Genomic DNA, 22,817 nt, shown 5'->3' with positions numbered 1-22,817 from the left:
AAAGTACTTGCTTTCAGGATCGCACATGAATTTTCTCTCATGTGCCCCATCTGGTCTGGCTTTTAGTAGGGACAAAGGTTTATTGGCTGCTTGACGTGGCACAGGGGCAGCTTTTATCCCTGTTGTGTAATGCCTCTTTTCCCAAAAATCCCTTTGCACTGGTTGCCCCTTCTGCAGAGTTATCTGGGGGACAAGCCCTGCCTGGGACATCGCTCCATTACAGCATGATCCTGCTTCCCCCTCTTGGAGGGAAAGAGCTGTACAGCCCAGCCCTGCTTGGGCTTTGTGCACCTCTAGCACTGCCTGAGCTGAGGGGAGGTAGGAGTTAAAGACGCCTCCACTGAGGTGCCAGGAAGTCTGGAAACACTTTAAGGTTGTCCTGCCCTGAGCGGCAACGGCTCCAATTACTTGAGGCCAACATCTGGGCTCAAAGAGGGGCCTCCCACATCCAGGGCTCCAGAGCAGGAGAATAGGGCTTCAGCTCGGGTGGGAGGGGGCTCTGCCTGCCCTCCCGAAGCACGGGTTCTGTGGAGCATTGCTCAGCTCCTGTCTGCTGCACAGCCAGGCTCCAGTGAGCCCAACCCCTGGCAGCAGCAGGGCAGGACAGACAGCAGCCACAGCCAGGGGTGTTTTTCTGCAAACATTTAATACAAACCTGATTCAAAGTACAAGCACTAGTGTAGTGTCCCTGCCACCACAGCTGCCCAGAGCCAGCTCTGCTCCCCAGTCCCCAGGGAAGCAGAGCAGAGCTTTGAGCCCGGCACTGTCACCCCACAGGCAGCTGCCTGGTCCTGCAGTGTTTGCTCCTCCTCCAGTTCCAGCTCCGTGTCCCGAGGGAGCCACTGCTGCAGGCTACACAGGAGAAGGGAAGAACCGGCCCACCTTCCTCGGGGTTGGTCCCTGCCTGCGTGGGGAGAGATGAGTCAGGGGTACAAAGCGAGCTCCCCTGGGCCCCACCCGCGCCCGACAGCACTCACGGGGGCCGGCTGGCCTTGCCCACGCAGCTCCTCAGGGTGCTGGGGAGGCAGCAGGTGCCAGCTGGGCTCAGCTGGCCTGACTTGGGCTCTGGAGAGCCAATGGGCTGGAAGAAGGGTGCTGCAGGACAGATTGGGGACAGGTGTCTCACCCCAGCCATGGACAACCAAGACCTTTCAAGGAAGCTGAAGGCCATGATGGGTGGGGGCTGGGGCTCGTGTGCTCACCACGTTCACATCCCAGGGCTGGCATTGGCACCAGGTTCTCCTGCTCTGTCTCCACAAAGCCTCTCCAGAAGCTGGGTGGCAGCGAAAGGAGACGAGCTACCACCTGGGCAGAGAGAGGTGTAGGATGGGGACACTGGCAGTGCCCAGGGTTCACCCCACACCTCAGGGACCCCTCACCTTGCACTGCCGAGGCGTGTCCTCCATGATGGCGAGTGGTGTGGGGTTGGCTGAGCTGTATCCCACCAGTGTAGGGCCAAACACACGGGACAGGTTGAGCACATCCATCTTGCAGTCAGGGCTGTGTGACACCCTGCAAGGGGGGACAGAGGGTGGTGTGAGCATGCTGCCCAGCCCAGGGGCTCCTCATCCACAGCTTTCTCGCTCTAAGGCACAAAGCCTGGGCGATGGGCAGAGAGACTGGGAGACGGGGACAGACCCATTCCAGGATGAGCCACTCACCTGAGCAGGTGCAGCATGAGGAAGGCCAGGGTATCCCTGTTGGCTGGGGGCAGCTTGCTCACCACATGGCACAGGGCTGTGTCACTGGCAGCATCATCGGGGATGTCTGTGGCAGCACCCGGGAGCAGTGTTAGGGGAGAAGCAGTCCCTTCCTCCTCCCTCAACTGGGGACCCCTGCTCACCAGCAGCCTTCAGGAAGGCAGGGTGGAGGCTGAAGGTGACCAGTGGTTCCTTGAGTCCCCGCAGAAAGTCCTTGAGCACCCCGCACACCACGTGGATGTCAGTCACAGTGCTGAGGGCAGGCAGCGCTCCCCCAGCCCGCAGCAGCTTCCGCTTCCACTCCCGCACCAGCTGCTCCGCGCCTGGCACCCGGTACAGCCCTGTCTGGGGCACAGGGAAAAGGGCTCAGCCCCTGGGAACCACAGCACTGCCGCCTTCACCATCCTGGCCCCTACCTCTGTCAAGCCTCGTTTCTCCACCTCGGTCACACACTGCACCACCAGCGTGGGCACCAGGGGCGGCGTGGAGGGCGCAAAGTCAGCCAGCACACCCTGGGGAGAACAATGCCAACCTGCGCTGTGCCCACCAGCCAGCCCTGCAGCCAGGGTGGGCAGAGGCCCAGCATCCTAGGGCCAGTAGCCCTGAAGCCTCACGAGGACATGGAGAGGCCCCCAAGCACTGCTGGGCCCCCTCACCTCCCGGGGCCAGGCATGGTGGTGGGGCCTGGGCGTGCAGAGGCTGGGGCACTGCTCCCGACACTTGGTGTGCAGCAGCAGCTGGCACTGGCAGCACTTGATGGCAGTCTTCCCAAAGCGGATGCGGGAACCACAGACACCACAAGGCTCAGGGCGGATCACCTGGAGAGGGGGGACAGTATCAGGGGCTCCCCTTCTTGCAGATACCCAGGAACACTCCTTTATTTTCCCCCAGACAGGTCCCACTGTCTCCATCCATTCCCCTGGCAGGTGGAGCTAAGGGGTTGGGGAATGAAGGACAGCTTTTCCCTCCCACCCCATAACTCTCTCCCCTGCCCACCTCCCCAGAGGAGAGAGAGAGGCTGGGTCACGCACTGTTTTGGAGGTGAACTTGTGCTGGACTGCTGGGAGACTCCGTGGGGGTGAGGGCAAGGGGGCTGGTGCTGGCTGTCCCACTGAGCTGCCCTCAGTGTGGCTCTCCTGCCCCGCAGCATGGCAGCTCAGATCTTCACTGGTGCCCCAAACTGTGGTCAGCTCTGCAGAGGGAGGAGGCCGTGGAGGGAGACCTGAAAGGCAAGCCACTCTACCAGCTAGGATGTGAGGAGGCTTCCCACCTCACAGCGAGTCTCTGCATGAGACAGTGGCATCTGGCATGTCCAGAGGGCCCCAATACCTCCACGGTGGGGACAATCATCCCCAACAGATCCCCTCCCTCTCCTGTGACAGCAGCACCTTGAGGCTGGTCCCATACCACCCATCAAATCCCTCCTCAGCCCTTCCTATGACCTGCATGTGCAGAGACACGATGTCCCTGGCGAGAGCGGCGTTGAGGCACCAGAACAGCAGGCAGGAGGTTGTCAGCAGGGCCTGGGACCTCAGCAGGAGGCGGCATAGAGGGGACACTCACCTGCCAAAATGGGACACCAATAAGACATGTGACTGCAGCCCCACAGCTCTCCAACATCTCCCACATGATCACTGGTCCACCTGATCCCCATCCCTGTGGTCCTGCACAGCCAGGGATGCTGCCACCATGGGTACAGGGGGATGCAGGCTTCGGGCAGTGGTCCAGCATAGCCAGGGATGCTGTCCCCACTAGGACCAAGGTGATACAGACTGAAGGACACAGGCACCCAGAGGAGACAGCTGTGCACTGTCCCCACTGCATCCACAGGACTGAGGGCTGCAGCATTGCCTTCTGGCACTGGGAAAGCCCATGCACCCCATCCCTGCCCAGGGCACGCTGGGGTCTCTACTCACAGCATTATGGGGTACCACAGAAGAACGGTGCCGCTTTGCCATCACCACAGGGCCAACCTGAGGGGCCAGGGACACACGCTGGAAACAGAAGACAGCGTGAAGAGCAGGCAGAGATTCTCCCCTCCCTGACATCTCCCCACTCCCCAGCGTACCCAAGCCAAGTGGCCTCAGCCCAGCAAAAAGTCCCAGTCTCACCCTACTCCCCAAGCACTGCCCCACACCAGGCATCAAGGGGACAGAGGCTTCCCCACCAGGTGAGAGCCAGCCCTGGGGCTGGGGGAAGCCAGGTCAGGCCTGCAATGCAGAGGTGCAAGCAGAGCAGGGTGCGGGATGCCCGCACATGGTGATGAATTATTGAGGAGCCCAGCTGGGCGATGGTGGAGCGTAATGGAGTTTCTATTGATTGTGGGAGGTTTGCCGAGAGATGATGCTCCCAGCACAGCATCAATAAATTAAATTCCCTGCCAGGCTCCTTGCAGCCTCCTGTACTGGGATGGAGAAGTATCTGGGTGTCCTCACCTTGCATGGCACACAGCCAGCACCCCAGCCTGGGATGCACACTGGGACCTGGGTGGGCAGAGGAACCCAAAGGGCACATTGAAGGAGTGTGATCAGAGTTGGGGGATCCTCACTCACACAAAGGCACAGACACCATCTCAACACCAGCCCTCAAAACTGACACATCCCAGCGTTTCCTCATACCTGCCTGTCCGGAGCTTTGCGCTTCAGGGTCCGCACCAGTGTCATATCAACATCCTGAAAGGCAGCAGGGAGTCTGGGGCTGCATCAGGCCAGGGGCATCCCCAGCATTCATCTCCAGCTCTGATAGCAGCCCACCCCTAACCATGGATATACAAAGGAGCTGTGCCACTGCAGAAGTGGGGCAAAACAACCCCCTCACTATTGGGGTAAGCCCTGAGACTGACAGCCAAACACTTCTTACCACGTCATCCTCAGTGCGGTCATAGCTGATATCCGAGTGGGACAGGAGGGACTGGCACGACTCATCCACTGCAGATGACCTGCAGAGTGAGTTCAGCTGGAGCAATTCCCCCCTCAGCCAGCACCTACTCCTGGGAGCCCACAGCTGATGCCTCTGCAGAGCCCAGGCACCTCCTTGCCCAGCCAGCCCCTCAAGCCCAGCAGTGATGAGGGGGCAGAGGGGCACAGCTGACCCCAGGGCTGCCCGACGGGTTGGGGTGAGGACCTGCTCACCTCCTGCTGGGTGCCAAGGCTGCCCCAAGGCGCCGGCCGGCCAGGGCACTGAGAACAGAGCACTGCTCCCTACTCAGTGCCTCGTTGCCCCACGGTTCCCGCATCAGCAACTCGAGGACCAGCTGAAGTTTTCGCTCCTGCAAGTGAAACGGGGGGGTGGTGAGCAGGCTGAGGGCCCCACAGCCAGCCCCACAGGGTACCCCTGCGGCCAGCCCCCGACCTGCTTCTCCAGCTCAGCCTCTGCCCGGTGCCGCTTCTTCATCTCCACCTCCACTTGGTTTCGGGCGTGCTTGAGCTTCACCTCCAGCGCTGCCCGCTCGGCCTCTACACGGGCCAGCTGCTCGCGGGCACGACGCCCATCCTGCTCCAGCCGGCAGCATCTCTGGCGCGTCGCCTCGAAGCACCGAGCGATCCGGATGCAGTCTGGGCACATCAGCAGCGGGTGGTCAGCCGGGACAGGAGGCCAGCCCCCAGCTTCCCCAGACCACCCCAGAGACGAGGGTGCCGGTGTGCCCCATGCCGAAGGGTTACACGCACCCACCTTCCTCCACGCTGCCGCCGAGCTCCAGGAGATGCAGCCCTCGCTCCAGCCGGGCCAGGAGCTGCCCGCAACGCTGCCGCAGCATCCCAGAGCCCGGGACAGGACGGCGCCGGGGCCCCTCAGCCAGGCACCCCCTTTGCACGTCTCCACGCGCAGCTCCTGCCCCACGCTTTCCGCTGAGATACTCCGTGGGGCCTCGGGACGGCGCAGGCGAGGGCGCGAGGGGCCCTCCCGGCCGGCCTATGTGGGCCGGGGGCCGGGGTGGAGCCCGTCCCGGCCCCGCCTCCGCCTCCCGCCGCCACCGGGCTCCCACCGGCCGGGCCGGCGGCTGCCGGCGCGGGGCAGCATTCCCGGGATCCTAGGGCGTGGGATGCCCCGGGGTGCGGGTGGCAGCACTGGCTGCAGGGCTGCGGAGCAGGGTGAGGGTTGCCTTTGGGGGCGGGGGATGCCCAGACACTGGGTGTACCTGATGAGAGCACTTAAGGCGTGCACGGGCAGTGGGTGCTCGGTGCTCGGGGCGTGCAGGGGTATCCGGGGAACCAGCGGGCGCGGGAGGCGCTGGGGGTACAGGGATGCTGGAGAGGGCACCGCTTTCCCACGGCCGCATCCCGGTATCGGCGCGGCTATGGCCGGAGGAGCCCATGTCCTTGTCCGCTGTGCCCCAGCGCCGTGTCCCGCACACCGAGCGGCGGCCGGGGGCGGCGGGGATCCCCCGCGCCGGCTCTCCCGGCCCGGCCCGTGTCCTGCAGATGGAGCCACCTCCCCGCAGCAAAGCCCCGTCGCTGTGCGCGTTGCCCATACTCTGCCCCGGGTCCCTGGCCCGGGGGTGCCCAGGGCTGCCCCCGGCCCCGTGCCCCTCCCTGCCGCAGCCCCCGGGCCCTGGCGGCCCTGCTTTCTCGCAGGAGGGATGGGCAGGGTGCGGGGGGCGCCGGTGAAAGGCAGCTCCCCCTCCCCGGTGCCTGTCCCGACCTGCTACAAATACCGGGAATAGCAGCGGGGCTGGCGGCAGGGCTGGGCATGTGAGTCCCTGTGCACACAGACACACACACATACAAATACTCATGAACAGCTCGCAGAATCCTCGCGGGCCTTCACATCTCCCTGGCTGACATTGAGCTGGAGAAGAGGTTCCGCACCCTGTGGACACACAGCACAGCACCAGGTCCATCCCTGCACCTTGGTGACTCTTGGGAGTGGCTGTGGGCACAACACGCTCCTCTCTGCGTGCCAGTTCCTCAATCAGAGCCTAGATAGCGACAAGAAAGGGCTATGGGAGAGTACTATTACATGCCAGGGATGTGTCTCAGCCACTTGGTGAGAAAATAGCTGGGATCTGTAAAATAACTATAGGGCTCGTGTCACTCCAAGGGCTGAACCTAATCAGCATTTGTGACCAAGGTTGTGTGGCATTGGGGACACTGGCCAGGATACTGCTGGATTGGTGCTGCTGCCTGGGCCCCAGACAGTGCCAAGGCATGGTCCCCCTTTGGGACAGAGACCACTGGGGGCTGTGACCAAAATTTGGCAGGAGACCACTAGGGGCTGGGAGCACCCTGGCAAGGCTTTGCTCCATCCTGTGCCAGACCATGGGGAACAGAGGGTGCTTCTCAGCAAAGCTCCTTCCTCCCAAGGTTGAATATGAGTCAGGTTTTGGAGCGACTTTAATTACTACTGGATCGATAGGCTCAGCATGGCCGAACAAAATCCAATTGCAGCCCCGGGGGCCTGCCTGCTCAGCCCTTCCTGCTCACTCAGCCCTCCCCGCCTGCCTCTGGGGAGGCACGTGCTCCCACTCTGTGGATACTCCTCAATCCCACTGGCCCAGCACCCAGCCATGGGGGGTAAGACCCCATCCTGCACATGGAGCCAGCACCTGACCTGCTCAGCCCTAGCAGGGGACATGCATTCCTGGAGCAGGGCAGCAGATGGAGATGCCCCAGCCTTGCCAGTGCTGCCCATGGGAATACACACACACACCCCTGAGCCCTTTTCCATACTGAATGCATGGAGCAGGTCTGTGGTCCTGGACCCACCTTGACCCTGGGCACAAGCCTGGGAACCCTCAGAAGGGCAGAGTGGCCTTGGCAACAAGCAGACATCCCCTCTTATGCCCAGGGATGGGTGGGGGGCACTTGCCACCCATCCTGAATCCCCATCACTGCCTGCTACCCCCTCCTAAGCCACCCTGGCTTGGCCAGGTACTGCATAAATAGCTGTTTGTGTCTCCACTCGGCCCCTGCGTGGGAAATAATATCGGCTGATGGAACATAATGCCCTGCTTCACATGTTCAATTTTATCATTTTCCGAGGCAGGCAATCTTCGTTTAAAGCTGAATGGGTTGGGGAATGTTAATGAAGCGCCGGCGCTGCTCTGCACCGCGCTTTATCTCTCGGAGAATAATTTGGGTGAGCTCGGAAATAGAGTTCCCAGTCCCAATTCAAGTGGCGGCAGCACCGCATGCCGATAAAAGTGTAATTCCTGGCCAGCGCGTGGCCCTGAATACATGACAATTTAACTCTTGGGGCCCCGCTGGGATGTGCTGCTGCAGCTGCCTGCTGCCTGCTTTGGGCCCCTGCGCCCTGTGTGCCCAGCACCAGCGTGGGTGCTCAGCCCAGGCAGATGCCGTCTGTCGCTCCCACTCAGCCCAGCCACAGAGCAAAGCGTGCAGACCAGGGAGGAGAGATAAGAGGGCTGGAACCGAGCTGGAAGAAATCAGTCTCCCTGGAGAAGCAGGACCCCACAGGCAGATCCACAGGGTGCCCTAGAATTGGGGCTCTCTCTGCTGGGAGAGGGATGCCCAGGCATTGAGAGAGAGGGATGATGAAAGGAAAGGAGGGAGGGGCTGGGTTGGGGATCAGGCTGGAGGGAGAGAGGTCCAAGGGAGCATCACATCCAGACAGACTGGCAGAGCCAGGTGGGTGCTCATGGGCCAAGGGCACATGGCTGAGTGAAGGACTCCCCCAGGAGTCCCCCTAGGCCGTGGTGATCATTGAGGGGAGCAAAGATACCTTGCAGAAGGTGTTTGCTGGTCCTGGAAGGAGAAATTCAGGTTAGCAGGAGCAAGCAGCCTTGGCCACAAAGAGAAAACCTTGGGTGGTCTGCCTGGTCTTGCTCTAAGCCCAGCCATGGTCTGTCTCTAGCTCTCTCCAGCTGTGCTCTGGCAGCAGGTTCCTGCACAAGGGGATCCTCAGGTCCTGCCTGAACTTCACTGTCCTGGACCCAGCTCCTGTGGCCTTCAGAGGTACTGGGTTGGTGTTCCCAGGGCAGCACAGTACCCTCAGAGCAATGGTGCCTCATATCCTCAGCCACCTCACCCTGAAGACACTGGGAAGGCAGAGTCTTGGCCAGTGAAGGGTCAGCAGGGCCTCTTGGGCACGACTCTGGGCCCCCTCAGGTGGGGCAGTAACAGACCCTTCCCCTGGGAATGAATGGGGTGGGCAGGTTTCCAGCACCGTTAATCAGGGCTGCAAGAGCCAGGATTAATGTGCACTCCAAGGCTCTCCAGTCCCAGCTGTGATCCAGCCCTCTGCTCTCAGCCAGAGCCGCCTCCACGCGCTGAATTATCAGCCTGAGTAATTAAGTGGAGAGCTTTGTTTTAATGCAGACATCTGATGCCTTCACACCGAGGAGCACAACAACTGTCGCGGGTGTTTATGCTCCATGCAACACATCTGGCTCACGGGGAGAAAATCCATCTCCACCGCTGCGCGAGATTAAAGGCAACGCAGCTCGGCTGCGGGGAAAGGGAAGCACAGCTCTGCAGCCAGCATGGTGGGCAGGTCCCATCCCCCTGTATCATCCCACAGGGTCCTTGCACCCCGCTGGCAGGAGGCGCTGGCTCAGGGCTGCCCGGCAGAGCAGGCGTCGCCTCCGCGCCTCGGCACGCAAGGCAGCACAACGCACTGCGAGATGAGGGATAATTACGAGCTTGGAGATAAATGGAAATAGGGCAAAATACAACATGGGTTTATCGGAAGTAGATGGTGCCTGGCTCACCTGATACCTGCTCCTGATAAGAGAACTGGCTGTTGGAGGAGGAGGGGTGCAGATCTAAAAGCAGCCACTGTGCCATGCAGAAAATTATTGCTTTGCACAGATTAGGGGATTAGCACCAGTGCAAAGAGCTGGAAAGAGGCTGGGGTGGGAAGAAGCCAGGCTGTAGAGAGAGAGGAGACAGCATGCAGGGGAGCAGATCCTGCTGGGACCACTGTGGATTCGCCTCATTTAGTCGCTTCCTCTGTTGCCCCAAAAATGGGGGCTGTGAGGAAATCTGCTGATGCTGCACAAACACAGATCTCCTCTCTCTGCTTGGCCCCTGACTCACTGTGCTTTGTTCATCACACTCACTTGAGATGTCTGACCAGTTTCAGGGATTTAGTGCTTTTCTTATGGGGCAGCTTGGCTGGTCTGACACTGGGGTGAGCTGTGCTGTCATGAGCCCCTTCTCCACGAGCTTACCCCAGCATCTCCTGATCCCCAACACTTTGTGAGTGCTGCCAGTGGAAGGATTCCCTCACTCACTGCCCCGTGGCAGGGCTTTTTCCATCAGAGAGCTTGCCATCGCCTCCCATCGTCAATGAGGGGAGAGGAGACTCCAGCTGGGAGTGTAACTGCTGCATGTGGTGCTCCCAGTGTGAGCATCAAAGGAACCCCATTGAGAAAAATGATCTTAAAGAAGAAAAGCTCCAGGTGGTTTCCAGGAAAAATCACGCTCTGGGCTGCTCCCCCACTGAGAAAAACATGTCAAAATTTGGCAGGAGACCTCTGACCCTGATCTAGTCAAGAAGAAAATGCCGTTGTGGTTGAACGAAGCTGCCTTGCCAAGGCTCATCTTACTCCCCGTGGTGTTGAGCAGTCGGGGCTGGTGCAGCTCTGCTCCCCAGAAGAGCTGCCAGTTGGGATCATGTGCTGCAATACGCTGTGCCTGGACATGCAGATACTCGAGGGGCTTTGGCAAAATCTGGCAACAAAAACAGAGCAGGGGGTGTGTGAAGGAGCTGCACAAAATAATTCCGACTCTCTGGCAGCCTGGGGTAATTTGAGGCTGGGAAATGTGAGCTGAAGCAGCAGGGGCCACACAGCCACCTCAGGGCAAGCAGGCTGATTTATTGCCTGCATGAGCCAAAATTGCAGTCCATGCTGGGGGGAGAGGCAGGACCAGATCCCCTGCCTAGAGAGGCTCATTGCAGAACAGCAGAAATGCCACGCATAGTAGGCACATGGGAACAGCTTGAGACATCCCATCCAGTCATGCCTGGCTGGGCATGACTGCTACCTACGCTCAGTGCCTCCTCCCAGCCAGAGCTCTGCAAGCAGAGCCCATGGCAGGGGCAGACGAGCCCTGAAGCAGCCTCAGGCATGGGGACATGGTGGCCCCAAACAAGTGCAGTGGGGGCACTGGGCTGGCTATGGGCACTGTCCCATAGGGACATCCGGATTATCCATATGTAACACTGCTGCTCCTGTCATAGCCACCCCTGGAGACAGTCCATGGAGCAAAAGCTGCAGCACCTTCACCAGGGTGGGAGAAGAGGGGCTGCCCTGCTGGCACTGCAATCTCTGGTGGCACAGGATGCCACCACACTCCCCTTGTGCCCAGGGCCACCCCATCTCCCTCACCTCCTCAGCTGCACCCAGCCCAAGTGGGAGATGGCTGGCCAACCAACTGGAATTAGTTCCCTGAGATGCTATATCAAATGCTTTAATAAAAGCCTGATATTTCATACCTCTTGTCCCTTCACTATCTATTTACTTAGCAATTTTACCTAAAAAAATGCTACGAAGATGGACTGGGTAGATTTATTCTGTGTGAGCTCCAAGCATATCTTTATTGCTCCCTGTTCCCTTGCCCTCGAGGTCCTCAGCAGCATTTTTCTCTTAATATTTGCTCTATTATGTTACCAGGGATGAAGCTCTGTTGATGGGCAGTAATTGCCTGAACTACCCTGCCTTCCTGTGATGACGATTGGTACCTTACCAGCAGCTGCCTCCCTGCTCTCCTGTCCTTCATCACAACATTATTGACTAGGAAAGTTCATTAATGAGACTCCTAATGACTGCAGCCGTGCCAGCCCAGCCCACAATGCTAACCTCTCCCATGTTTTGCCTTGGTGGCTGATGGTAGGAGGAGGCACTGCAGGATGTTTTCTAGATGTTTTCTGCATCTTTGGAGCTATGTGGGTGCCTGAGCCATTTCTAAAACCCTGCTGACTCTCTTTGCCAGAGAATGCTGCTCCTGCCTGGGCTCTCATTCCCCTTGCTTTTGGTGTCCAATCCCTCCATGCAGGCTGTGCTGGCCAGACAGTGAAGGGGAGGTCAAGGTCAGCAGTGGTTGAGAGGTTTTGGGGGGTCCTGGGAGCATTCCTGAGGCTCCTCTGTCCTGGTGTTTGCTTTTCTGCCCACTGTCCCAGCACCAGCAGCCAAGAGCCAGGCTGGCATCCAGCCAGGCATGATGCCGGGATTAGGCACTGCCTCCTACAAATGAGCTGTTAATTATCATAATCTGGTAATTGAGAAAAATCTAATTATGCAAAGCTAATGGATTTAAAGCTGTGCTGGGGAGCACAGGCCAGGGGAGCACAGTTGGGCAGGGCCAGTGTCGCCAGCCCGTGGCTACAGACACCGCCAGAGTCTTGCAGTGCCTTTTGCTGCACTCTGAGGCTCTGTGGGTGCCCAGCAGGGCCAAACATCTGCAGGAGAGAGCCCAGTCCTCCTGCTCCCCTCCAGCCCCACTGGGCCTGGGAAACACCTCTTCCCTGTGCCTGAGCATCCTTACCTCTGATTTCCCCATCAGCTCTCCTGGGAAGCTGGAGAGCGCAGCCTGCTGTCCCAGCTGGTGTGCCCTCCCTGGCCTCACAGACACAGCTCTGCTCTGGGCCTCTGCTCTGCTCCCTGACAGCAAACTGGGGCTGGGGAATCTGCTCAGACAGGTCCTGAATGGTGAGCCCAGTAAGAGAAAGCAGCATCTTTTACTAGAGCAACTGAGATTGTTCAGAAAGGGACACAAGCTTTTGGGTACACAAGGCTTCTCAGTACTCACAAGCAACTGTTTCTTTCAGCTTCAACACTGGCCTCATAAAAGATTTTGCATCTTCCTGTGCACTGTGGAGGTGAGGGATGCTGAGTGCTGCTGGGCTCTCCACTGTGTGAGATGTCCTGGCCTTGAGGTAGCACCATAGTAGAGATCCTGGCACCATCCCTGTGGTGGCGTGCAGGTGGTGCCAGCACCTGGCACTCCCCTGAGGTCTGTGTCACTGCTCCCATGTGCTCTGCCACCCCTCTCTCTTGCCTGTGCTTGTGGCAGCCTGGGCCCTTTCAGCTTTTGGGGATCCCAGAGGAGGTGTTTGAGTCCAAGGGCACAGGAGCTGTGGCAAGAGTGACAACTGACATCTTGACTCCTTGGCCAGCCCCATGAGCTGTTCTTCAGAGCTGTGCTTCTGCAACACTGGTGCAGAGCTTGGGGTTCTCCCACATCTCCATGCTCCAAGACAGGCTGATCCCCAACACAAGCCTGGCCAGGCATCTCTCCTGAGCCCAGGGCCATGCAGCCCTGCCCAGGTGGCATCTACATGTTCTGGCAGGGGAAAATGAGGAATTTGCCTGTCTCCCCCTTCCCCGGGGAACCCGCACTAAGTGCACGGAGAGGGTGGAAGTGAGCAGGACTCCAAGTAATTGCCCACAACCCCGGGGGACAGGCAGTGAGAGTGCCCTGGGCTTTGCAGGATGTTTCAGCCTCTGGCTGCAGTTCCTGCAGGATGTGGTGATCGCTAAGTACATCTGCGATCTCGGCACTCGGCGAGCCTCCCGCTCGGGGCACGGTGCGGGCGGCACAGTCCCGCCCCGGCTCTGCTGCGCATCACAGCCGCACCGCCCGGGGCTGGGACGGTCCCCCACCCCTGGAACCTGGTCCGGCACCTTGGTCTCAGCGCGGAGAGGCAGAGCCGGCCGGCAGCATGTGGCTGGAGGAGGCTCAGCGGCCTCCCCCAGGCACCTGGGGTCACCCCTGGCCCTCTGCAGCCCTTGCTGCAGGGGACTGCCCTGACAGGCAGCCAGCACGCAGTGCCCCAGCCCCACGGCAGCCCCCGTGCAGCCTGGAGGAGTTTGCCAGCCGTTCCACCCTCCACGGCATCCATCACATCTTCCGGCACCGGCGCTACACCGTCCGCAACTTGCTGTGGCTGCTGGCCTTCCTGGGCTCGCTGGCCCTCCTGATTCATGCCTATGCCAAGTGTGTGGGCTTGTACTTCCAGTACCCCCACAGCACCCAGCTGGAGGAGGAGACGGAGCACAACAAGATCTTCCCCGCCGTTACCATCTGCAACCTCAACCCTGCCCGCTTCTCGCAGCTCTCCAGCCACGACCTGTACTGGGCAGGGGAGATGCTGGGGCTCCTGGACAGCGCTGGCCGGCCCCTGGTGCCAGAGAGCCCTGAGAGGAGCAGGCTGGAGGCTCTGCTGGGGACGCTGGCCGTAGGTGGGGAGGAGAAGAGCCGTCCCTTCCACCTGGAGGAGCTTTATGAGCGTGCGGGCCACCAGCTGGAGCTGGGCGAGATGCTTGTCCGCTGCACGTTCGCCAAGGAGGACTGCAACAGCAGCGACTTCCAGACAGTGAGTGGCCAGGGCTGGGACATTCTGGGGGCAGGGAGGGCTAGGCATGGCCCCTGGGCTGGCACCACAGCCTAGTGCACTGCTGTGGTGCTGATAAGGAGATCCTAGCCCCCAGTGACCAGGGATCAGGGAAGGGTAAGGATGTCAGGCACCAGTTTTGGTGGGCTGTAAGGCCTTGGGTTTGCTGGGGCTGGGGCAGAGCCCATGCAGAGCTGGGGTGCACCAGGCTGGGCTGGGGGGGGCTCTGGCAGTGCTTGTGCTGTGAAGCCAGGCTGAGAGGCACCGAGAAAGGGTGGGCTGGGGGCCAAGCCTTGGGATTAGCACAAACTGGATCAGCCCCAGCAGAGGCAGGCTGTGACCCGCAGCCTTCACCAGCCTGCCTGGCAAGCCTGGCTCCTTACCTCTGCCATGGGCTCTGGGGGAGAGCCAGGCTCCTGAGGGTTTGCAGAGGGAGGGGAGGTAAATCCGGGCCTGGAGGGTTTTAGAAGGAAGCAAAGCATGTTCCCTCCTGGCAGAGCAGGTACCACGAGATGAACTCAGGCAGTAGTGTAAGTGAGCAGAGGAAGGCACAATCTTGCCCTTCCAGTCAGAATGGGGACATGCCAGGGATGTGGGCACAGGGAGGTGGCTGAGCCCCTGGTGTTATCAGAGCCAGAAGAAGTAAAAACCTCATGGAAGTCCCACTGATGGACACCACACAAGTGCTCTTGGCACAGGTTTGTGGGATCTCACTGGGGCCAAGGGTGAGAGAGAACTACAGCCCTGGCCCAGGGCTCCGAGCCCTCCTGGGCTGGGGAGAGCTGACACACAGCTGGCAGGACTGTGCAAGGCCAGTGCCCACACCCAGAGTCCTGCCAGCCCTGCCGTGCCACTGCCCAGTGGGCAGCCTGGGGGCTGCAGCCTCTCCCAGCAGTGCAGGAGTGCCCACTGCCACTGGCTCTCCCAGCTGGCAGCTGCTCCAGCCTGGCATATGCAGAGCTGTGAGCTGGGAGGGTCTCTAATCTAGCATGACGCCTCTGCTCATCACCCTAATGAGAACAAAGCGGGGCTGTCACACTGGGCCCTCCTTCCACCAGGTGTCAGGCAGCAAGCGGGGACCCAGCCGTGTGCCAGGAGGGCAGGGCTGGGCAGAGGGGACCTGTGTGAGCCATGGGGCCATGGCTGCTGCCACAGGACTCCTGCCACTGTGCCACCCTCCTCAGCCTTCCCACGGGCTGAGAGACTCTGGCGCCCAGCGGGTGTGGCCGGGTCAGCCCGGTGTGTCAGGCAGGCTTGGGTGGGATGCCGGCAGGGCAGGGGCAATGCCCAATGGGAGCCATCCCTTCCCTTCTTTCCTTTTTGCTCCTGAGTCAACATCGGAGGATTACTGGGCTGTAAACAAGGGGATCAATGGTGCTGATGGGAACATTTCCTGGTAATAGCTCCGGCCTGTAAAACACAGCGCAGGGGGAGGAAGGGGAGGCTCTGCTCTCACAGCATTAACCCTTCCCACCCACGCTCTGGCTTCTTGGTGCCTTGGCTTGGATCACTGTGGCTGGGCTGGACGATGCCTTGGCTTGGGCAGGCACTCAAGGTAAACCCTGTCAGAGGTGATGCCAAGCTGGCAATACTGGAGGAAGCATCCTGACCTCTGTGACTGTGGCTGAGGTGGCTGGGCCCTGCTGCTTGGAGATGGCTGTGAAGAGGCAAGTGTCATCCCAAGGAAATGCTTCCAGCACTGCTGGGAAATGTTAAAGCCACTGTAGAAAGATGCCCAACTCTGGTCTGTGCATGGGAAAACAGAGCTGCTACAGGCAAGTGCAGAGGTGCTAACAGCTGCTGTAGCATCTCCTGGGTGCTTAGGAGAGCAGAGAATGCCATCAGCCCTTCTTGGCAGCCCAGACTGCAGGGCTTTGGACAGGTGAAAAGGTTTCCTCCTGCTGGTTGTAGGGAAGGATGCCCAGGTAAGAGGTTTCTTTCAACATCCTCGAGCATCTGCCTGAGCACCTCTACTGTGGATCTCAGCTCTGCCTGCTCTTCTCACCACCACCCCTCTAGGAGTAATAGCACCCAACTGGCCCCAGGCTCAGGCCCCAGCCCAGTCTGAGCTCACTGCCCTTTCCATGCCACACTTGCCACCTCACTGCCAGCTGCCCTGCTGCCCACCTCCACACACAGGCAGCCCTGAACACACCAAATCCCCTTCACACAACCTGCTGTGCCATTGCCCAGCATCCGTGCTTGTGTGTGCCCAGAAGGCACTCCTGCCTTGGCAGGACTCCCCATCATTGGTGCTGCCCTGTGACACTGTCCTGCTGTCACAGCCACACTGCTGAATGCCCCAGGCTGCCTCTGCAGTGTGGTGCTTTGCAGGGGTCCCAGGACGAGGGAAGAGATGAGAATCTGACTCCATGTTTCTGAAGATTGATTTATTATTTTATGATATATATTATATTAAAACTATACTAAAAGAATAGAAGAAAGGATTTTATCAGAAGGCTTGAAAGGAAAGAAGTGGAATGATAACAAAAGCTCGTGACTCTCAGAGAGTCCGAGCCAGCTGACTGTGATTGGCCATTAATTAGAAACAACCAACATGAACCGATCAAAGATGCACCTACCTGTTGCATTCCACAGCAGCAGATAATTATTGTTTACATTTTGTTCCTGAGGCCTCTCAGCTTCTCAGGAGAAAAAATCCTAACGAAAGGATTTTCATAAAATGTGTCTGTGACACTGCAGCCTGAGCAGGACAGAGGGTGACGAGTGCCTGGCACTCGAGTGGATGCCTGCATCCCTCTATGGACACAGGCTGGTCGTGGTGCCCTCTGCCTGCCCTGCTTGGGGCTGGCAGGTAAATGTCAGCCTATTTTTATCTGCTCCCCTATAGGGCGGCTGTTCCTTCCATCCAGATGAGCAGACGTGCCTCCATTTTCCATCCCACGGGGAACAAGGTTAATCTCCCTGATTTCACTTCCACGCTTCCTGGAGCTGCCCTCCCTGGGTCCGGGCAGCGGGGGATCAGGCACTAATCCTCCCGGAATGAGTCAGGCTGCGGTGGGCTCTCGGCATCGCAGCACGGTGGCTCCCAAGGGCAGCACCTGCTGGTGGTGACGGCCAGCTCCCCGCTCCAGGATGGCAGGGCTGCCTCCTTTCGTGGCTCAGCTAGGCTGTGTGGGGCCAACCTGGCTGCAAAAGGTGGAGAGGGCACTGGGGTGGGGCAGATAGGTGCCATGGGATTTGCACAGTGCTGGTTTGTTGTGGGGCTGGGCACACAAGACCTAGAGGAAAACTCAGGCAGCACTGAACGGCATCAATGCATCGTGTAGCCAGCAGCACAGGTAGTGGGGCTGCAGCTGGAACACTCCTGGTGGGCACTGTCTCTGTAATTATACCTGCTTCCAATGGTTTTCCCGGCCAGCACGGGCCGCCAAGGGGCGGGCGTGGTGGCCGAGCCCCGCTCTGAGTGATGGTGTGTGTAATAGCAGGGCTGGCAGGTAATAGCAGCCTGGGAGTCCATCAATAACTGCACTCTCTGATGGATGCCGCCCTCCCCTCTCCTGGCACAGCCACAATTAGCTACAGCAATGCTTGCCACTCTCCCCTCTGCACTGGAAAGGGCCCGGTGGGGGTTTTGGCTGGATCAGGAGGTAGCTGTGCAGGTCATCCAGGTAGCCTCAGCTTCACTCCCACCTTCATGCATCACACAAGAGCAGATAGTTTAATATTCTATTAATAGTTTTACCCCCTTAAATTATTGATCAAAATTTACAGTCAGAGCCGCCAACTTCAGGGATCAATGTGGCATCCTGCATAGTGGATTGGGGGCAGAAGGGAGGCAGAAGGGACAGCTGGCCAGGCAGGGGGCATGGTGTGGGGCTGGGCATGGGGGCAGCACGGTGTGGGGCCGCCTGGGAGCCCTGCTCTCCTCCTGGCTCTGCTAAACTCTCTCAGAATGACGTGCTCAGTGCTTCTCCTCCGTGAACAGCCCAAGCCCTTCCCTCCCAGCTGGCAGGTGCCAGCAGGCCCTGGGCAGCCGGCGGGGACAGCAGCGCTATCTCTGCCACCCAGCCGTGCCTGCGGGAGCACCTGTGCCCCAGCTCACCTCCCTGAATTATTTACAGCTTCTCCGGGTGCTGCAGGAAGATAACATCAGGACTGGGGAAGAATGGGAAGCTGGAGGCATTGGGCAGCAGGTGGGGAGCAGCTCCTGCCCATCCTTGGGGTCTGTGGCAGCCCTGGAAGCGTCCCTCTGCAGGCAGGCTGGCCTTGGCGACAGGAGTCACCCCTCAGGAGCAGCTGGCGTGGGACTGCGACCCTGGGGCTGGAGAGGAGATATGACCAACACAGGAGAGGAGTGTGTTACCCCTCCCACGGCACCCAGGATTGTCCCCAAGGGTGCAGGCAGGGACCCGAGGCAGGCGGAGGTGTCAGGGCCAGCCAAGGTGCCCCAGCGTGGGGGCGGTGAGGTGGAGGGGCGCAGGTGGGTGGCCCCCGGCCCTCTCGAGGCTGATTGCAGATCCGCCTGGCAGGGGATGCGGAACCTGCCGAAATAGCGGATTTAATTATCTCCGCGGAGCAGCGGGAAACCAGCGAGCAGGGAGGGGGTGGCGGGGACACGGCGCTGGGGCGTCGCAGCAGGGGAGCAGTGAGGGCTTGATCTAGCCAGGCTGTGCCCCACGCAGCCTCCAGCCCCACAGCAGCCTCTCCGCAGCCCCATGCCAAGAGCCCCCTTCCCGCTTCTCCTGTAGGAAGGCTGCAGCCCCGTGCTGCAGAGCAGCCCCCTCTGGCAGCTCTCTGTCCCCACAAGGCTGGGGACCCCCTCAGCCGTGCGCCCCCCTGCAGCCCCCTCCCCAGTCCCGGCCCTGCTCAGTATGCTGCACGCTCCCTCTGGGCACTGGGCAGGAACTCTTCATTTCACACATCATTTCCTGCTGCTGCTGCAGAGCCACCTGCAGCCCCATCCCCGTCCCCCCCCGGCTGCCCCCATCCTCATCCCCCTGGCATCAGCCCCCAGCTGGCCCTGGGACTGCTTCCTGCACGCTGCTGTCCGTGTGCCCTTGGCACTGCCCGTGGCCATCGCACGCTGTCCCCTGGGAACCGCTCCTTTGTCACCACCTGCCGTCCCCCTACGCTCAGCCCTAATCCTTGGCACGATGCCTCATCCCCTCTGCGCTGCTCCCTTATCACTGACTGCCATCCTTGTGCCCTTGGCTCCTCCAGCCCCTCTCTGCCCCCTTGGCCCTTCTCCTTTCCAAGGGGTGCTCCTAAGTGCCAACCCAGCCAGACTCCCCCTGCCTGCTCTGCTCTGAGCCCCAGACAGGAAAAAATCTGCTTTTCTCCCAGGAGATGGGCCCTGGCATCCCAGGCAGCCTGGACCCGGCGTGCTCCTTGCTGCACCAGGCTGCTGCAGCACAGAAGGGTGCCTGGCCCCGGGGGCCCGCCGATCTGCAAGGGTTAACAGGCAGGGGCTGGGAGGCGAGGGAGCAGCAGGAGCCACCAGGAGTGATCAATACGGTGTGCTGGAGCCGCGCACAAATCGCGGCTCGGAGCCATAAATCTGCCTCCCGTCACATGCGATGAGGATGAGCAGGGAGCTCATCTCCTGGCTGCGGGGCCGCCCCTCCGACAGGCGCTGCCGGGGAGCACACCCAGCCCGGTGGGAGCAGCCCACGGTCCTCACAGTGAGGGCTGGGTCAGGGGTGGGAGGCTGGCACCTGCCAGGGTTGGTACGGCCCGGTTGCATCCATGAGGAGCGCTTTTGTGGAAGCAGGCATGTGGATTCGTCCTGGAAGCCAGGATGATGGACCGGCTCTGGGCAGACATCCTGAAACAGCTGAAGGCACCCTGGCTCTCTGGCTGCTCCTGCCAGCCACCTGGGATGAATCACCCAGGGCGAGTGAGTCACCTGCCGGCCCCCTGGCCTTGGCCACGCTGGCGGCAGAGCCTGGCAGCAGCACCCACTGCACTTCCTCACCCTCCCCTTGGCACAGCAGCAGGGCTCTTGCTGCTCCGCTTTCTGCTAGGGAAGAGCTGTGAGGAGATGTCCAAGGGCTTGTGGAAGAACAGGCAGCACAAGACACATGGCAGGGTTGCCAATAGTGACTCCAGTGCCCTGTGTGTCCCTTCCCTGTCACCTGCCAGATGCCAGGTGACCCCCATCCAAGCAGCAAATGCTCCAGGCAGGCTCGGACTAAAGGCATGTGGCAAGCAGCCTGCTGCTGGCGTCTGGCCGGGATCAATTTAATCTCTCCAATCCAAGGAAATCCAGCTCATCCAGATCTGGAAAGCACCAGTGCCTGGAGCAGCAGGCAGGCAGGTGGGCAGATAGGCAGGCTGCACCCACAACCCCATCCCATGACCCTGGCCAGGCTCCAGCTGCTCCAGTGCGGCGGGGCCTGTGAGGCCAGGGCTGCTCTGTGCTGGCAGGCTACAGCCCAGAGCATCCCTCAGCTGAGCCAGCTGATGACCCTATGGCCAGAGAAGGGCATATATGCTGTCACCTGCACCAGTGCCTGTGAGCCCAGAGGCTCCTGCAGCCTCCAGCCTGCAGTGCAGGCAGCACTGGGCAGTGGTGCCCTGGCCAGGGCAGGACCAGGACGTGTCACTGGGTGCTGCCCAGACCCCAGCAGCAGACAGGATTGGCTGCTGAGGGCTGGCAGCCATCCTCATCCTGCCTGAGAGCCTGGATTGGTGAGGTGCATCACTAGCCCAGTGTGACATCAGCCAGGAGCTGAGGCCCTGGAGCAGGCAGGCGTGGGTGCCAGGAGGTTCCTCACCAGGATCTCCCAGCCGAGCTTACTGTGCAGTCAGCAGCTGAGCTGGCATTGATTTATTGATCCAGCATCCATAGGGGTGGCAGCTGGGAGGGGCTCAGGCTTTGATCAGCCTCCTGCAGAGGAGAAAGGCATCAAAGGCTGATGAGTGGGCAGCAGGGGCCCCGCTCTGGGACAACGGGGAATTCCGGCTGTTGTCTTGGTGGGCATGGCCCAGGCTGGGGGCCTGGATGCTCAGGTAGCCACAACTCTCACCCACACCTTTTCTGGTGCTGCTGGGGAGGGGAAAGGGCTGGCAGGAGCCAAGGAACCCCTGGATGATGCTGAACCCCAGGCAAGCAGGGGTGCCACAACAATGGGCAGACAGTTTCTCTCCTGGCAGCAGTGTATCTGCCATTCCCAGCAGAAGAAGCAGACCTGGCTTCAACTGCATTCTGGGGTACAACAGGCAGTGATGTGGGGCACTGTGGGCCCCATGGCTGTGCCCAGCTCTGCCCTGAAGGTAGATGGGCAGGAGAGGTGAAGGGAGCAGGGCAGATGTTAGTGCAGCTGCTGTGCAGGGGTGACAGGTGGGATAAACGATCCTGGGTTCTCTAGGGGCCAGTAAATTAGAATCAATAGGAAGCAGGAATAATTTATTTGTTTGACATCGCCTGTTAATTAACTGGGCTGATGAGTGTGATGGGGAGTGGCAGGAACCCTTCCACCTGCTCATTTGGTACCTTTCCACAAGGGCTGGGAATGGCATGGGGGAGATCCATTCTCAGTAGCCCAGCATCCATCCCCACCCTCAGCAGTGGGGAAGGAGGGGACAGCGTGCAAGAGCTCTTGGTGATGGCCTGACCAGCTGTGGCAGGGCACAATGTGGGGAAAGGCTGAACATGGGGGTGCTGCATGGCCAGTAGGCCAGCAGTGCACATGGCCCCTGCGTGGTCACCTTTGCTCAGCATTTCCTCCAAGCCCAGGCACTGCTAGGCCTTGGCTCCTGCACCTCCCTGGCCGCTGCAGCTCTGGTGTGGCCCATGTGTTTGCCTCACCAGCCAAGCATGGCTGCACCCAGGGCTACCTCTGCAGGCTGCCTCCACTCCTGCCCTGTCCCCAGCACAGCTGGTGGCTGCACTGGCAGGGTCACTGGCTTGGCGCTCCTCCACGTGTTGTTCACACTCCCAGCACACATCCTTGGCTCTGCCTTGCCTGCATCCTGCCAGGCTCACAGGAATCCTTGGCAGCTCCGTCAGGAATGGCTGCAAGCACAACTGGCTGGGGATGTGTGCCTAGGCAGTGCCACCCCCACCAGGGCGCGGGCACAGAGCTGTGCCCAGCTCCCCGCTGGCAGGGTGCTGGGCTGTCCCTGCTCCACAGGCCTGCCTCAGCCCCAGGCAGCGCCGTCACCTCCCTCTGTTTTTTTTAAAAGAATAACATTTCTGCTAAATACTTTAATCAGATTAGTAGCAGTGTGTCTGCAGTGCTGTTAAATCAATGCTCCCCAACACATCTCGGCGGCTAGAAATCAATTACTGTTTAAGCCGTGCCTTGGTCCCTGGCCTGCGATCAATATGGGAGATGTATTACTCTCCCAGAGACTTTCCCACTAAAAACCTTTCATTTGTATAACAGGAGCTCAGGCAAAGTGCTGGTGCCCTCCTTTCCCACCTGCCCCTCAAGGACCAGGCGGCCCCATCCCACCTTCACTCTGGGTGGCTGCAGGGGCCAGCTGGCTTGGGGGCTGTATGATACAGGATTGGGACAATCCCTGCTCCAGGAGGAGAGGTGCAACACTGGGCCAGCACAAAGTGTGTGAGACTGGGTCCTGCACACGATGGGGTGGCAGGTTAGAGACCCACAGGCAGGGCTGCCTGGTGCCTCTGGGGCCTCCTGGGCCCAGTTCCAGTGTGGCTGAATCCTCTGCCAGCCCCAATGCCCACTGCCTTGCCTTCTGCCCACCACTGCATTCCAACCAGGGCACTGCCAGACCCACGCATCCCACAAGGAGGGTATGACCCTACTCTATATGCCCCTGCCCAAGAGCTTTGCCCCTCTGTAGACCCCTCTCAAAGGGCATTTCCCCCCCTCCTCCATCTTT

General features: G+C 60.1%; 1 protein-coding gene across 1 annotated transcript; it reads right to left on the bottom strand.

Moving 5' to 3' along the window:
- Nucleotides 1-695: 695 nt before the first annotated feature.
- On the bottom strand, nucleotides 696-5,697 carry LOC129122758 (rac GTPase-activating protein 1-like). Its single transcript, XM_077180926.1, has 16 exons — nucleotides 5,373-5,697; nucleotides 5,052-5,254; nucleotides 4,832-4,968; nucleotides 4,560-4,638; nucleotides 4,319-4,372; nucleotides 3,617-3,694; nucleotides 3,143-3,263; nucleotides 2,732-2,922; nucleotides 2,357-2,518; nucleotides 2,117-2,212; nucleotides 1,844-2,045; nucleotides 1,662-1,767; nucleotides 1,380-1,512; nucleotides 1,203-1,305; nucleotides 978-1,095; nucleotides 696-904 (listed from the first exon to the last, which is right to left on the bottom strand). Exons 1-16 carry the CDS (start codon nucleotides 5,455-5,457, stop codon nucleotides 853-855), a joined length of 1,920 nt encoding a protein of 639 aa, XP_077037041.1. The 5' UTR covers nucleotides 5,458-5,697; the 3' UTR covers nucleotides 696-852.
- Nucleotides 5,698-22,817: the final 17,120 nt, after the last annotated feature.

This window comes from Agelaius phoeniceus, chromosome 7 (genome assembly GCF_051311805.1).
Source record: "Agelaius phoeniceus isolate bAgePho1 chromosome 7, bAgePho1.hap1, whole genome shotgun sequence".
NCBI classification, from domain to species: Eukaryota; Metazoa; Chordata; class Aves; order Passeriformes; family Icteridae; genus Agelaius; species Agelaius phoeniceus.
This window is presented reverse-complemented; position numbering and strand designations above follow the sequence as displayed.